At 40.0% G+C, this 17,125-nt stretch overlaps 1 protein-coding gene across 1 annotated transcript; it reads left to right on the top strand.

Annotated features, from left to right (window-relative positions):
• The first annotated feature begins 3,072 nt into the window (after positions 1–3,072).
• LOC147462170 (uncharacterized) lies at positions 3,073–3,935 on the top strand. The gene is made up of 3 exons (XM_086502856.1): positions 3,073–3,273; positions 3,337–3,482; positions 3,587–3,935. Exons 1-3 carry the CDS (start codon positions 3,183–3,185, stop codon positions 3,653–3,655), a joined length of 306 nt encoding a protein of 101 aa, XP_086358982.1. The 5' UTR covers positions 3,073–3,182; the 3' UTR covers positions 3,656–3,935.
• The last annotated feature ends 13,190 nt before the right edge of the window (positions 3,936–17,125 follow it).

Here is a 17,125-nt window from a genome sequence, read left to right as displayed (position 1 = left end):
GTGTGGCAAGAGCAATGCCTAGCTCCAAGTCACACGTATCAGCCTCTAGCATAAGCATATCGATGAATCACTGAATCACGACTAAATCCTCAGTACTCAAGCCATCCATATCCATCATTGTATCCACAAATGACATGCCCTACTACACAATTGTCTGCATAATCCACTCAACATGCTCACAAACTGGAGCATCATGCAACCTATCTACAAAAGAGACATGCCTCGTCTCTATGCATGGTTGCATACTCACAAAGACAGTGTCGTCTCGTACGTGACGTACTCTCATCACATGAATCATGCCAACACTAGCACCTTTGGTTATGACTATCTTAGCATCAACTCATCAATCTCTAGCATGAGCATATCAAAGGACACCATGTTTGTCATCTTTATTTGTGTCTCTAGGGAGCTGTAACAGACCCTGACGACACCTATTGTATCTCACTGGAGAACTCTCACTCCACCTCTATCTCTATAGAGTCTACTGGCACATCTTGCACACCTAAATGCTATGTCTCGTGAGCATGGTGGAGCTCACCCACAAAGGAGACATGTCTCGTCTCTCGCTCAACGCATGCCATCAACAAAACCAAGACCATGTCGTCTCGTACCTCAGACACATGCGTAGGATAAACCAAGACCCCTGGAGGCTAGCAATCACTAGTGATCCACAATGCATCTCAAAAGACTGCTCTTTAAGCAATTTCTGGCACCCACAATCTGCTAAACATCTCTTTGAGATCAAACTCTATCTTAGTTGAGGAACATAGCATACATGTCATAGCGTATAGGATGCACCACTGGGAAATGACAAGCAAACATCTCCTACACTTGCAATGTCAAACACCGAACCATTGGCCAAGTGCACACAACAAAAATCTCCCACTAGAAAACGTGCTAAACCACTCACGATATGGTGTGACATGAAAAGCTACATCCTCAATTAACAACCAATGGGGAGAAGTGCCACGTTAGAAGACATGTAAGTAGGAGGAATGCTAAAGGTAAACATGACATCATTGTCACTGGCATATGAAGATCACTGCTCTAGCATGTGTCAAAACCTCATATGCATCTCACATACATCTTCATTGCTACCTCATATGTTTAAAACAGCGGTGCAGCCTAATGTGCCATGTGTGACCACAATGCCAACAATGCAAGTATCAACAACTACGAGATTGCCATCTCTCACGAGTCATATCACTATAGACTACGAACTGTCACACATGTCTGCCATAAGTGAATGTCAAAGTGGGAGATCACTTGACCACTACAAAGTCATGAAAATCATGATAATTGATGCTCACATATGCATAAAACGGATTCCCAATCTTCTATGTGCATGCATATAACTTGGGACAAACAGCTCAATCAAGCATAAATCAAGCATAAAGCACATAACCATATATGCAAATAGTGAGCAAACACACTCAAAATGAATTCCACAAGAAAATTACCTATAAAAATTTTCAAAAAAGATGTAAAATAGGTGATCTATAGTCACACGAGCATATGCTATTGAAAAAACCTGTCAAACTGGGAGTAAATCTCGAACACTAAAACATCAGAGAGTAAACTGCAAATAAGCACAAAACATGGCAAGAATCAGGGAATATTTTGGCATAATTTTCTTTAAAAACTGAGTAAAAACTCAGAAATCTTACCAAAATTGCATAAAGCATCAATAGCCACTCAATGTCTCAATAGCAAAGTCCACATGTGGTGTACATCAACTACCAAAAGCCTGGAAAAATGGCTCACTCTTGAAAGAGTGGCTCATGGACATACACCTGTCCAGTAAACACATGTAAACATGTGAATCTGCTACTTGCAAGCTATACCTAGCTCACGGTGTATCCGCAAATGCATACATAGCACAATCGCACAAAATTGTGCTAAAACCACTCTCTCAAATGCCCCACATACTCATACATAAGCATTGTTTGTGTTGCATAATTTGTACTACAAAGAATGCACAATCCTTGAGCAAAATACTTGAAATCTAGCGCACACTACCTCTTCGGTTGGAAATTACGTCAATCAAAAACCAAGCATGTAAAACAACAAGCCACCTCTTGTGGTCGTGAACAATGTCCAAGAGCCAAGCGTGCTCAAGGAAAATCCGCTCCAAAATCATCCACCAGAGCAGCTATGCATCTAATGTGCATCACCGAAGCTGAAAAGTGTAGAACAATTGAAGCTAAATCATTGTTGAGGGAGGGGGGTGGTCACTGAGGAGATGCGGGAGGAGAGCCAATTCCACTCTTTCTCATATATCCCTTACTAAATCAAAATTGAGAAGCCGGGTGAACCATCAGAGCCAGCCACTCTGGATGAATACGTGGGAGGATAGACGATGCCAAAGGCTATGCTGAAGGAAAGCCAGATTGCTCTCTCTCACTCTCCCTATGTCAAAGTAAAGGAAAACGCTCAATGCCGCCTTTCATCATGTGCATATACAACATGTGAAATCTCCAGCTTGATTATACACTAGATTTTTTTTCCATCATGTGTACAAAATTCATATCTGAGAATAATACTCCTCCATATATGTGTTCATGATCACTTGAGTGTCCTATGTCGTGCTCTCATACATGGAGGGGCTCAGTTTTGGAGCCTAATGAAAGTTCAACTAAAGAGGGGCCACTAAAAGACTTTTGTAGTGAGAAAGACACATCTTTTGGTGGAATTTTTTGCATCCACTATCGAGACGCTCTCCATCCACAAGGTGAAGCTCAAAAAGGACACATGATTTTGGGCATTATCATCCCTCATATAGATTATTTTTATTGTAATTTTTTTTGAAATACATTGCTTGGAGGGATATGTAATGTTTTTTAAAGTACATTGCTTGCGTGGTTGTGCTTTGCAAAGTTATGGGCAAAATGTATGCTAAATGTGTAGTGTTTTGGTTGATGTGCATGCTGATATTGTGGATGGTAGAGCTTTGATCAATATGCATTCTACATGATGGATAGCGTGTGAACGACTTGGACCTGTACTGTCCGTTTTAAAGGCTACCAATAAATGAGAGGGCTGTAGTGACTGGTGCAGCAGCAGCGCGTGCCTTTACCTCTCTCTCTCTCTCTCTCTCTCTCTCTCTCTCTCTCTCTCTGTGCACGTAGACTCGGAGAGATCAACCGGGTCGTGAGAGGGGTGCAGAGTCGCAGGCGGGGGGTATGAAGGTGGAGGGCATCACTTGCTTCTTGACGCTTCTTCTGGTGACGATGATGTCGATGCAAGCGACCTTGAAGCTGGTGCACGCGAATGGTGAGTGCTAAATTTGCAAACCCCCCTTCCCCTCCCGAGTGTGCTAATGAGACGGGGGTGCAGGGCCATACAATTTGAGAGAGGACGGAGGTAGCATCGTGGGTGGCCAGCTGTTGTCCGCCCCTGCCGCCAATGCATCATCCAACAGCTCCAGCAGCAACGCGACGACAGCACCATCATCAACTACTACTTCCAAGCCCAATAGCACCGTAATCTCCTCCCTCAATGCTGCACAGAGAGAGAGAGAGAGAGAGAGAGAGAGAGAGAGAGAGGTTAATTGGTTGATCTTTTTGGCTTTGTCAATCTGGTTTAGGCTGCATTCAATAGCAGCAACCTGCATTCTAGGGCGCGGCGCGGACCTATCGGATCTAACTGCTGCTGATTTGTGTTTTGCACACTTCATGGCTTTAGCTTCAACTTCAACATATTTTCGAATTGATCTTAGGCCTAATATCAATCATGGAGGGAGCTTTACTCATGACCACCACATCATGGGATCAAATCCTGAACCTTCCCATGTACAATAGTCATGATCAGAGCAAGGTTCCCGTGTACATTAGTCAAATTCACACACACACATACCAATCCACTTTATTGTTCCCTACGTCCATCAACTGAGGGCAGACGTAATCTTAATATATTTGACAAAAAGTCTCTTGTCATAGGCGTGCCTTGAACTGTGCCATGATTTTATGCCACAAGTGTTGGTTTGTTGGTTGTCTAGTTTCCATCAACTCTTCTCAATTACCCTCTCTTGCTAGCTTATCACTATGTGAGTGTTGGCATCGTGACAATACCTAGGGTATGTGCAATCAAGCCTTACAAAATGTAGCTAGGCCAAAGGTGGCATAGTTGGAAGGCAAAGATACAATTAGACATGCTTTAGACTTGCTTCAAGTAATAGGCACTCACAAAATTCGTAAACTAGTGTTATAGAAATTGGTTTGTGAGACGAGGGCATGTAATTTTGTATCACTATGTGAGTGTTGGCATCGTGACAATACCTAGGGTATGTGCAATCAAGCCTTACAAAATGTAGCTAGGCCAAAGGTGGCATAGTTGGAAGGCAAAGATACAATTAGACATGCTTTAGACTTGCTTCAAGTAATAGGCACTCACAAAATTCGCAAACTAGTGTTGTAGAAATTGGTTTGTGAGACGAGGGCATATAATTTTGTATCACTATGTGAGTGTTGGCATCGTGACAATACCTAGGGTATGTGCAATCAAGCCTTACAAAATGTAGCTAGGCCAAAGGTGGCATAGTTGGAAGGCAAAGATACAATTAGACATGCTTTAGACTTGCTTCAAGTAATAGGCACTCACAAAATTCGTAAACTAGGGTTATAGAAATTGGTTTGTGAGACGAGGGCATGTAATTTTGTATCACTATGTGAGTGTTGGCATCGTGACAATACCTAGGGTTTTGCAATCAAGCCTTACAAAATGTAGCTAGGCCAAAGGTGGCATAGTTGAAAGGCAAAGATACAATTAGACATGCTTTAGACTTGCTTCAAGTAATAGGCACTCACAAAATTCGTAAACTAGTGTTGTAGAAATTAGTTTGTGAGACGAGGGCATGTAATTTTGTATCACTATGTGAGTGTTGGCATCGTGACAATACCTAGGGTATGTGCAATCAAGCCTTACAAAATGTAGCTAGGCCAAAGGTGGCATAGTTGGAAGGCAAAGATTCAATTAGACATGCTTTAGACTTGCTTCAAGTAATAGGCACTCACAAAATTCGTAAAGTAGTGTTATAGAAATTGGTTTGTGAGACGAGGGCATGTAATTTTGTATGTTGTGAATGTGGACCATGAGAAGTTTGTTTGTGAATGTGGACATGAAAAGGTCGTAGACAAGTAGGTTCTGCAAATTGATTGATTATCATTGCATGAATGGATTATTAATGTTATTTTGAGAGCTTGATTGTAGTATTGTTTTATAAAAATTTTGACATGGATGAGGTGAGGATATTCAATGTTCATGATGTAGAAACTGATTTTAGTACATAGGAGCCCAAGCTTGTCCAGTATTTGAGTGGACAAGCTTGGTCTTGTAGGAACCGACCTCTTTTATGTCAATGTCAAGTATTCTTGTTGTCTGGTTCTTGCTTGCAAATTCAAGTATCCAATAGTTGTAGTGTTGTACTTTGTGTGTCAATGGTCATGGTTGATAATTAGGCCTTACAATGTTTGCATTTGTCCACTTTTCTTTTGAATACCGTAGCATGCTACATGCAAGTTTTTTTCCTTTGTGTTTTATCTTTTCAAAAGTGAGATTTATTTTAAAGTTGACATTCATCTTGCAATAGCAATGCATTAAATGCTTGCATACTTGTGCCCAAAGAAAAAGATCGAACTATACTTGTGTGTGGTTGGGAGGTTGCACCACCCTCACCCAATTTATATAACTACACATGAAACATGCATTTATGTGTGGCTAGGAGGTTGCACCACCCTCACCCAATTTTTACAAAGATGTATGGAGCATCCCCTTCCATCGTATGCTTGTTTTCTACTTCAATGTTGGCGGGACATGGTATGCTTCTCCTCTCTTATTGGAGGGTCAATTTTTTGTTGTGATAATATATTCTTTTCTAGTTTTTGTCCTTTGATTTCTCGTTTGAAGTATAGTATTTGTTTGAATGTAGGCGATAGCAAAGGGATACTATGAAGTTTGGCAAAGTCACTACATGCCAAACAGAAACATAGAGATAGTAATAGTGTTACCATACATATGTGGTAGTGATGTGTGAACACACTTAGTACCACTGGGGTATTTTTTCCCTCACTAGGAGGTTTTTTCCTTGGTGCATTGTATATACACCCATCATTCTAGGGCTAACTTATATTTTATTGTGCACTAAACAATACATACTTTATCGTGTGCATTGATCTTCTTCATCTTTTCCAAGTTATGTGTGTTTCCTTGTTACCCCATTTTCGATCATTGATATCAGAGCAGGTTGCATTCTCCTAGGCATAATTGCCAGCATTGCTAGCACATGTCTGCTCACTTTCTTATATTTAGGTGAGCTTTGGTGACCGTCAGCGAGTCGATAAATACTTTGGATCTGGGCTCATTTCATTTCCATTTTTGCTGCAAGCTTGTGTCAGGCAATATTGCATAGGCAGTTTCATCCTTTTGTGCATATGTTTTGTCAATGCTATTTTTTGCAAAACAGGTTCCTTGCAATCTTCTTTGCACGTGTTAGTCTTGATTCGTTTCTTCTCTTTTCAACCAGTTTTCGCATTCCTCTATGGAAGAGGGACCTCACTCCTCTATGCCGATGTAGGAGGATAAGTTGATGCCACAAGCCAAGAAAATGGGTTGCCTATGCCGAGAATCGATGTGTGTGTGTGTATATATGTTGTGTCATACTATGCACACAATCCTTCTCTCTTTCTGTCAAATCCCCTTTCTCTTCTTCATTAAGAGTGTGTATATTGGAGGCCTTGGATGTTAAGTTAAGATGAAGCTATCTATTCTTCTCTCTCTACACTCTCTCCCCTTTCTTACTCAACTCGAATGCACAATCTGTTCTAAGAAAATAGTTTCTGTATTTTGATATTAGACGCATGTGCAGTCCAAACCAGTTGATGAGTTCTTATACAAAGTTGTGGAGCTAAAAGAGATCTCTGTTTTGTTTTGAAAATAAATATATCAAAGTTTTGTAGCTCCAGTTATGAGAAATACAATGACCTACTATCAGTTTATCCTAAATTGAGCAATCTGCTTCTCTCTGTCTTTGAGCTCATAGAAAGTTCAATCTCTCACCTCTGGTGGTTTGTGGAGTTCAACCCCTTGCCACCTTGATGTTTGAGCTCTATGTGTCGAGCTCACAATGCCTCCATAGCCATGAAAGCTCCGAGCTTTGATCCGTTTTGCCAATGTGAAGCTCGCTCGGAAGAGGGAAACGTCAAGAGAGGAGTAGCACTGCAACCTTCGACTCTGATACCACTTGAAGAGTGTTCATTGCATACACAATGAGAGGGAGAAGAAGAGCAGTCATGGAGTGTTGGTGGAGCTCTCAGTGAGGATTCAAATGATACCTCACTTATCCTTATTGTTATGTATGGTCAAAAGAATACATAAGGTTAGTACGGTAAGTGTGATGGGTGTTCGGCCAGTTGGCCTAAACCCTAACAAATCTTTGATCTTGGTTAAAACTATACTTAGGTTCATTTGTGTACTTAGACTTTGTATGCCTCACAAGTAATCAATGCATGTTTCATTACAAGCTTCGTAAACTGTAGCAAGAGTATCCCAAGCACGAACATATATCCACAATGGTTTTCATTGCAATCACATTATGCATATGTGGATGTTTGTTTTCCTACCTTTGTTGCTACATTGTTGGTAGGGTTATGTTTGATTGAGGGCCTCAATTGATTGCATAATTTTGGCTTATAGCATTTTGCTTATTCTGTGTGCCTCACAAGTAACCAATGCATGTTTCATTACAAGCTTAGTAAAATTTAGCAAGAGTATCCCAAGCATGAACATACAACCACAATGGTTTTCATTGCAACCAAAGTATGCGTATGTGGATGTTTGTTCTCCTACCTTTCTTGTTACGTTATTGGTAGAGTCATGTTTGATTGAGGGCCTCAATTAATTGCATAATTTTGGCTTGTAGAGAACTATATCAATTATACAAGATCCATGACCCAGTTTAGCATGTGTCTACAACTATATAACGCCAAATTAGAGAAACAAAAATAAGGAACAAGTGCATGTAGTATATTGGGAAACCTAACTACATGTAAACAACCTAGAAAGAATATTTGATAGACAGTCAGGTTAAAAAGGCAATCTACAAAGTACATATGTACATTTTAGGAGTTTATAGAGGAAAATGTAAACCATCCAATATTCTTGCACTCTTGCTTTGGGATGAAGATCTTCTCAATAAGCAAAATGTGACCTTGTCATTGATGGTGATGGCTACACATTGTGATATACGCCTAGTTTTTCCCCTAGACCAATTGTGGCTATATGGTCACAATTATTGAGGAATGTTATGGCCTTTGCCTATTTTTTGGGTGAACTCTCACTTTGTGTATGTATTCATGATTACCCATTATCAATTATGTATGTAGAAAAGCATCTCATATGGCATGTGCTAGGTGAAATATGTATCTTTGAAGGTTTGGAGTGAGAATTTTCACTTGTAGGCTCTTGTCATGTGGTAAGTCATCCATAGATACCCAATCAAGTCCTATATGAGGAGCCTCCATGTTCTTGATTTTATTTAAAGCAAAGTTATGATCTCTGTTTTGTACCACAAATGCTTCACTTTCTATTTACCCTAATCATGACTATTAGTATCAATGCCTAATTATATTGGCACTTCTAATTCATAATCCCATCATTGCACCACTAGTTCATTTAATCATTAGTGCTTGAGCATTAATGTCTTCTAAATCTATATTTGATTAGCTAAATGTGCACATGTCATGAGTAATCATTAATTGACTACACTCCTTGGTATGTGTATATACAATTGCATAAGCATTCAGGTTTCTCCTTTGATTCTCTATATTGCAATCCTAGCCCCTCTACACAACCATTGGGAAAGTAAGGGATGGACCATTTCAATCAATAAGTCCAATTGGTCATTAGCAAGTCTTGAGATTAGTGGTGCTTGTCTTAATCTCTTATCTTATCACTCGATTAAGTGTTTTTGCTATCATTTTTACATTAAAAATTCCTTCAATTACTATCTCCCATGTAGCCATTGCATAGCATTTAACTTTGTATGTATAGCACTCATTGCTGCTGTCCTTTGAATCCCAATTTTTCATCATTTAGATCTATTTGCCTCATTCACTAAACTTCTAATCTCTCATTAACATGCCTTCATAAAGAAACCAATCTTGGCCAAGTGGTTAGTGCATTCCCTATCTCTATTATGTGTGTGCCAAGGTTGGTCAAACCCTACAGTTGGTAGAAGGGGCCACATGATGCACTTGACATAAACTATCAATTGCAACTTCAAAGGATAATTAGATTCATAGGATGTGGTTCACACTTAAAGGGAGATTGAAAAGTAGTAAATGCACGCATTCATGCACCTACAAATGTGAAGATGAACACACCCATAACAAATACCTCAAGAGGACCTACTAAAGGGATAATTTCATTAAATCTATAAGTCTAGGCCTAAAAGAAACCAAGTGCACCCACACATGCATGCAAATGCTTATATGTGGTTCTCTCTTTGCTAGCATCAATATGGTGAGGCTTGGTAGCCAGTTGACACTCGTAGCTCTAGACAATGGTCCAAAATCCTTTCTGAAAAGACAATGAAAATGGCCTCATAGCTAGTAGTACATTGGAAAAAGGCATATATAATATAGCTACATAGCTCACATGTCCTACCCTCCATTGGTACTCTAGATCTACTTATTTCAATCTTGAGCAGGTGTGAAGATGTGTGTATCTAACCAATAGCACATCATATCCCATGAGATAAATGAGTGTCCACATAGTTAGATATGGTCACAAACCCATCCCCTATAAGCTAGAGAAGATGCTCTCTGTAGAAATCCATCTTCATGACAAACTCATGTCTCGACTGTATCCATGTCAGTCCAATGTCTAATTGAAACAAGTCTTATCTAATGAGTCTAGTGATCTCTATCCGATAAGTACTGGAAGGGGGAAATCATCTCCATACTAAAACCATGTAATTGAAACTAGGATGTGATTTGTGCATACAAGCAAGATGCATTTCCCTATGTTGAAAGATAACGGGAGGACTCTAGGGCTAGTTAGACATATCTGTCTCTAGGGAGGTCCTATATACTATGCATAAAGGAGACTGATCTAGTAAGTGCCCCTACCACCAATAGGGGGGGCAACTAGCTCTAACCAAATAATTTCATGTGGTACTGAAGCTTTGGCATTGATCATCCGAGATATCATAGAAACCAATAGACTTTCCATATATCTCCATCCCTCAGTGCTATGGGATATAAAAGTGCACCATATTTGTATGCCATAAAGCATAGATAGAGCCACCAAAGTATCAAAAGGCCAATTCTTCACTCAAGGTTCTTGGAATAGAACATGCAAAATCATCCTTTCTAGTCTCCCAAAAGCTACATATGCTCTAGTCAGCCTAGTATTTACTTCTCTCCTGAAAGAAAAACAGTAGGCCACTAGATACCAGCCTAATATAAGTAATTGCATCTATATAATCCACTGTCTCCTGACCATAGGTAGAGGTGGGTGCTCATCTCCAAGACCACTATAGTATGGTGTTATACACCATGATCTTAGTCTTGCCAAGGTTCATAGACAAGCCACTATCCTGAGAGAAAATGTGCAGAGCATCCAAGTTCTGGGGCTTTGAAAACCAACACAATACCATCAGCATATTGCAACAATGGAATCCATGACCCTGCCAACTATGCTCCTCTATCACCCTCCCTCTCTGTGAAATTTGAAACCTCATCCACATAAATACCAAAAAGAGTAGGGGAGAGTGGGCAACCTTGTTTCATCCCAATAGGAGTGAACCGACTCAAATTCCCCCTCAAGAGTGTAGACCTGCTCTACTTATCTATATATATATATATATATATATATATATATATATATATATATATAGAGAGAGAGAGAGAGAGAGAGAGAGAGAGAGAGAGAGAGAGAGAGAGAGAGAGAGAGAGATGGGAAAGGCTCTCCAAGGTGATGATAAACTACTCGAACAAGTGACCAAGGGTGGTTCTACGAGAATTGACATGCCTCAATGGATAGATCCAAGGTAGGCACACAACAACTACTACTATTACTACCATCTATTCCTACACATGAGACCATTAACTCATCCTCAACATGGGCTACCCTAGCCTCCAATGAAAGCAAGGCTGTGGTGAATTTTCTCCTAGGCAAGCGGAATCATCCTAAGGGTGAAGGAAATGAATCATGGCTACCCTTGGTGTGGCTTCCCTTAGAGATCATGGATCCCCTCCTCCCCAATGCTTGCACCAAGATAGAAATGCTCTGCATCTACATAATCACAATTCCTCCATGCATTTTCCTTTAGAATGAAAAATGCAAGGGAGGTCCCCCAATGCCCATCACACCTATCGATGTGATGGCTTGCCGCTGGTCTATTTTAGTTCACCTCAAATATTCTCTTGGTGAGAAATATGATTTGATATTTGATTTGATGTTGTGTACTAGTATATGAATATATAAATTTATGCTATGTATTGGTAGATGAATATATGCAAACTATAAGGAGTCATTCGCTTTTGGATGACCTCTATTTGACAATAAATAGCAAAGTTTATTTAGCTCTTAGCTCTTAGTTGATAGGGAACCTCTCTTAAACAATGAAAAGTATTTCTTTAATAAGTAGTTAGAGTTTATCCGAAGTGAAATGTACCTTTGAGCTCACTATTTAACTTAAAACAACCAATACATGCATGAGAGAGGAGAGTACTTGTACATGGGGGAAGGTTGAATCAAATGTATGCACATCATCTTCTCCTCCTCATCTTTGTTTCCTGTGTGTGCTCCTTGTGATTAGACATGATATGTCTCCTTATTTCCGAGCATAATAATGGTATCCACTTTAGTTTTTCCATTCTATTTGTATGTGGCTTTGTGAGTTTTGGAGAAGGAAGCAAAAGAGCTGATGGTTGGAGGAAGTTTTAAGTGATCTTGTAGGTGTAGCATTCATGAGGAGTACTTGGAATTGCCATTGCACACTAAGTAACACACTCTCTATTGTGTGGCTTGAGCTTCCTTTGTCTTCTCCAAGCTGTTGTTTCCTTGCAACCCTAATTCCAGCAATTGCCTTTGTAAGAAGTCGGGCCGTATAGCGATCAATCCCACCATCCGGCTTGTGTTTCAACTTGTAAACCCACTTTGTATCAATGGCCTTTTTTCCAGGAGGCAAATCACATAAAGTCCACGTGTCATATTCTGATAACATGGCAACCATCCAATTTTTTGAATTTTGTGCTTCATCAAAAGACAGAGGTTCCTCAACATCATGTAAGCTAGAAACGGCCAAAGCATAACAATCTAATGCATAAGATGCATGGTGAGAACTTGAATGAGTAAGGGTGCATTCAATTTATCGTCACGTAAAGTATGCTCCAGCCATTTTGGCATACCTCTACCCTGCTCATTCTCAGCCCTTTCCTCATCAAGTACATCATGTACATATGCATCAATAATAGGCTGATCTATAACATTTTTAGAAATCCCCATAGGCTGTACATTTGCCTCATTGGAATCCACATTCAAACTTTCACCATTGAAAGAGGCAACACAGTGTCATAAATGTCCTGTGAGCTTACGTTATTGTCTCTAGTACATGACAACAAAGGCTGAACGGAATCTTCCACAAACACAACATCTCGTGAGACCAAGATACCCTTTGTTTGCGGATGACTATAACCAACAACAATACATTTGACAACCTTATCATCCAATTTGTTGCACTGAATTTCGTGGCACCAAAGCATAATCCAAAAACATGCATGCACTCAATAGAAGGCTTTATATCATGCCATGCTTCATATGGAGTCATAGACTACAAAGCTTTCATAGGACACCTGTTTAGTATATAAGTGGCACGCATGATGACCTCAAGCCAAAACAACTGCGGCAAAGCTTGACTTTTAACCATACATCGTGCCATTTTTGTAAGTGGTCTGTTTTTCTTGTCAGTAACACCATTTTGCTGAGGCGTATAAGGCACTGTACATTGGTGTTTTATCCTACGACTAGCCAGAAATGCATTAAATTCATGAGACATATACTCCCCCCCTTGATCAGAACGGAGGGTGCCCATAGTACATTTCGAGACATTTTCAGCCAGAGACAAAAATTGCTTGAAACACAAAAACACTTCAGAATTAGTTTTAAACGGATATACCCATGCGTGCTTGGAGTAATCATCAATAAAAATCATGAAGTACAGGTAATTTCCCAAGGACGGCGGAGTTTGCATGGGCCCACAAACATCACTATGCACAAGCTCCAACCTGCATGTGCTAACTAAACCATCCTTTGGAAACTTAGAACGCTGCATCTTACCCAAAATACAACCTTCACAAACATGTTTGACAGGTGCTTCGAGAGGCGGTAAGAAGCAACCATATCAGATTTTTGCAAACGCAGCAAACTGGCAAAATTCAGATGTCCAAAACGTGCATGCCAAAGTTTTGCATCTGAATTAGCCTTTGAGTCCACAACTACATTTGCAAAATTTTTCCCACACTTGTCAGAAAAGTGAGCATATACAGCCCACGACATAAAATGCCAGATGCAACAATTTTATCACCAAAATTGAGATCATGTACGATACATATGTCATCCATAAATTTGACTACAAGTCCAAGTCTAGCAAGTGTAGATACAGACAAAAGCTTCTTCTTGATCCCAAGTACATACAATGCATCAACAAGTGTGAAAGAACTGCCATTTATAGCAGTAAGCACAATATTTCCAACACCCTGAATCGGATAAGAGGTATTGTTGGCACAAGTAACCGAATTCCCATGAGGGACAGACTCAAGAGAGGAGAACAAATCACGATATGAGGTAATGTGATTTGTAGCACTACTGTCAAAATACCACACATGTGAATCTACAGCAGGTGACATGCATGCATCATGGACAATAGGATTATAAGTACACTCTGCACTAAAAGCCCATTCTGCATCAACATCAGCATCACAGTCTCCTTTCATAGAAGACTCAACAATAGCTGCATTTGTAGTGGAACCAACATCAGTAGTGGAACCATCCTCTTCCTTAGCCTCTTTGGCCTTCAACTTAGGACGCTGCTTGATCAAGTGATCATTAGCTTTACAATAATGGCAACGCATCTTCTTTTTTCCCTTATCACCAAAATTCCCAGACGAATTGCTCTTATGTGTTTTCTCTCATTGCACATCACATCACTCTTTAAGATTCACAGACATGGATTTTTGTGTACACTTAAGTTGGGCTCTCGAAAAGCATTTTGTACGAGCATGCATTTACGTGATTGAGCAAAATTTTACGTATGTACTATGAGAAATAGAATTCCAAAAAAAAACTTTCGCATTTTTCACAATTACCTCTCTCTATGCTGAGTTGGCGTTTCTTATAGGGCCCAAAATTGAGTCCATGTTTCTCATAATGGTACATGTATTCACTGGAACTAATAATTATTCAAAGATGTATCCATGGATAACCTTGGATGTTGTATCCTTTCCAATAGTAAGCCTTGTATAGCTCCTCAAGTGTGATAGTGAAGGGGGGATTGATTAAACACACTCACATACTCTCTGGCTAAAAACCCTAAAGCCTACTTAGTATTTAGGTGTGGACACACACCTAAGGATAAATAAGCCAAGATATTTTCTCCTTTACTTATAGGCTTTTCCCTTCTAGCATAGGTCATACATAATCTGCATCCCTTCTACCTTAAATCATTCTACCTACTCTTAAGTTTCAACTGGATGCTTTCACCTCTTCTTTCCCATTGGAGAAGCACACTAGATTACCTCTAGTTGTTTCCTTGATATAGGGTGTGACCATCCACTAGTGGGAGCCCTTATATAAAAACCACTATTCCATTTTTGTATCCAATATTACACATTAATATATCAGTTCTACTTTACTTGTGGCAATGTAGCTTTCTCCTAGTTAATAGGAGTATATCATTTGAATTATATCTTATGTTAAATTGATTATGCTTGATTATGGTCTAGATACAACATGATTCTTTCTTTGTTATCCTAGCTAGAAGATCTCCTTAGTTCAATACCTACCACTCTAAACTATGTGTTGGTCATCCTCTATGGAGCTCTCCTCTCTTGGCCATTTGCATGTGGTGATATCACTCTTCACAATGGTTGAAGTGCAGCTCCCGTGTTTGCCATGCACTACTGCCTCATATACAGGGAACACTTACCCTTTGATTCTAAATAATTTGAATTAATGTTCTCTTTCTCAGTATGATGTACCTGGGACCATGGGTGAGTAGGTCTACTAGAGGATTTTTGGGATTGGAGGGTACTTGCTGCAATTGATTGACGTACTGGACCTAGCATAGAGAGGAGGAGCATACCCAATCTACTGCCTTCAAACCCTATTTAAGATGAGGGTCTATTGAACTCATTTAGCCTTGTTTACTTTCCTTATTGCCAATGTTAACATTTGTGCACATGCACCTATGACCTGCGAGTGTGCCTTTGGTGGTTTTGTTGATTCACGTGCACTTGAGGGAGAGAAGCATTTATTTGGAAACCTCTTGAAGAAAGTTAGTTTTCTCAACCGGGATGAACTATGAATGGCTATGCAACATTTTATGTTGCTTGGGGATGATTTAAGAATTTAAAACTTTAGGATTCCTTATCTAAATCTGGAACTTGTCTTCTGATCCTATCTTACTAATTTTTCTACAAAATAGTTTTGGATTGGATTGGGTTTCTTGATTTAAGTGTGCTTAAGGTTTTTGACCCAAATCCTTGGTTATGCTCATGTTGTTGCAAATGGAGGTGGTTAAATTTGATAATGTTAGGTGTCTTTGCTTTTTGATAATTTTGGACTGACTAGACATTTATCATTCTACACTTGGTTATGATGATCTTATGAATTGAAAAATGGCAATAAAGGTTTGATCCATCATATTGTCCTTGGGCTTGCTTTGGCCCACTATGTTTGGTAAGGCTTGATGTTACTTTCTCTATATAGATTTTGAGCTTGATCAAACTCGTTAGTCATTGCATATTGTGAAGATATGGTTGCTTACATTTTAATTCGTAGTATGCCTTTTTGCATTACTGCTAGTCTTTGACCTATTGCTAAACCCTTGATTTCTTACCACTATTCTAGGTTTGAGCACTTTGTTTGGACATACTATGGTGAAATGGGTTTGGTTCGATTTTTTTTTTTGCAATTTCTAATTTTACAAAGTGTCTTGTACATATGCCAAGTTCTTGGATATATCCATTTTTAGGACAATAGATGCTAGGGAATTTGCTTAATAACTTGTTCATACTTAGAATTCCCATTTTCTCTTAGGTTAATTTTCAGGTTTCTTATATACATGACAGAGGCTTTACGCCAAAGTCTCCTCTTCCTCTCCATGAAAGTTCCTAGCATGACCACATCATTTGTACTACTTGTAAAGAATGAGGATGCAAGAGAGCTACACAAGACAAGCACAAAGCACACAGAGATGGAAAGCTTCTTCTTCTTCTTCACAGAAAAGAGAGTACAAAATGACTAAGTGCTAAAGCTGAAAAGTAGCACATATGTACATGCGGTCACTAAGTGTGAACTCGCTAGAAGCGTACTAGGCTGGCACTATAAGTGTAGTCCAGCTGTAGAATCACTGGCAGAGATCCTCCGTGTCGGTCACCTAACGCGCCAGTGAGTAAATGCCGTAAGCGGCCAAGACCCGTAGTGGATGCCAGCTCAAGGTGTAGAGCTCGACATCTCAACACTCCCCCTCGAGCTCTACATGTCGCAAAGTCCAAGCATAGTCCGGAAACGTCGAAGCTTCTCAGCTCCGAGGGCCTTGGTAAAGATATCCGCTATCTGCTCCTCTGTGCTGACGTAGACCAAGTCGATGTCGCCCGCCAACACTCGCTCTCGAACGTAGTGGTAATGGACCTCTATGTGTTTGGTCCTGGCATGGAACACTGGGTTCCTAGCCAACTACATGCTGCTGAGGTTGTCACAATGGATGAAAATCTGCTGGTCCACCTGCACTCCCAAGTCCTCAAGTAATGTGCGTAGCCAAGCTACCTCGCACGCCGCAACTGCTCCACCTCTGTACTCGGCCTCTGTGCTCGATAAAGCAACCGTAGGCTGCTTTTTGCTGCTC

This window comes from Adiantum capillus-veneris, chromosome 3 (assembly GCF_014529385.1).
Source record: "Adiantum capillus-veneris isolate H3 chromosome 3, ASM1452938v2, whole genome shotgun sequence".
Classification (NCBI taxonomy): Eukaryota; Viridiplantae; Streptophyta; class Polypodiopsida; order Polypodiales; family Pteridaceae; genus Adiantum; species Adiantum capillus-veneris.
This window is presented reverse-complemented; position numbering and strand designations above follow the sequence as displayed.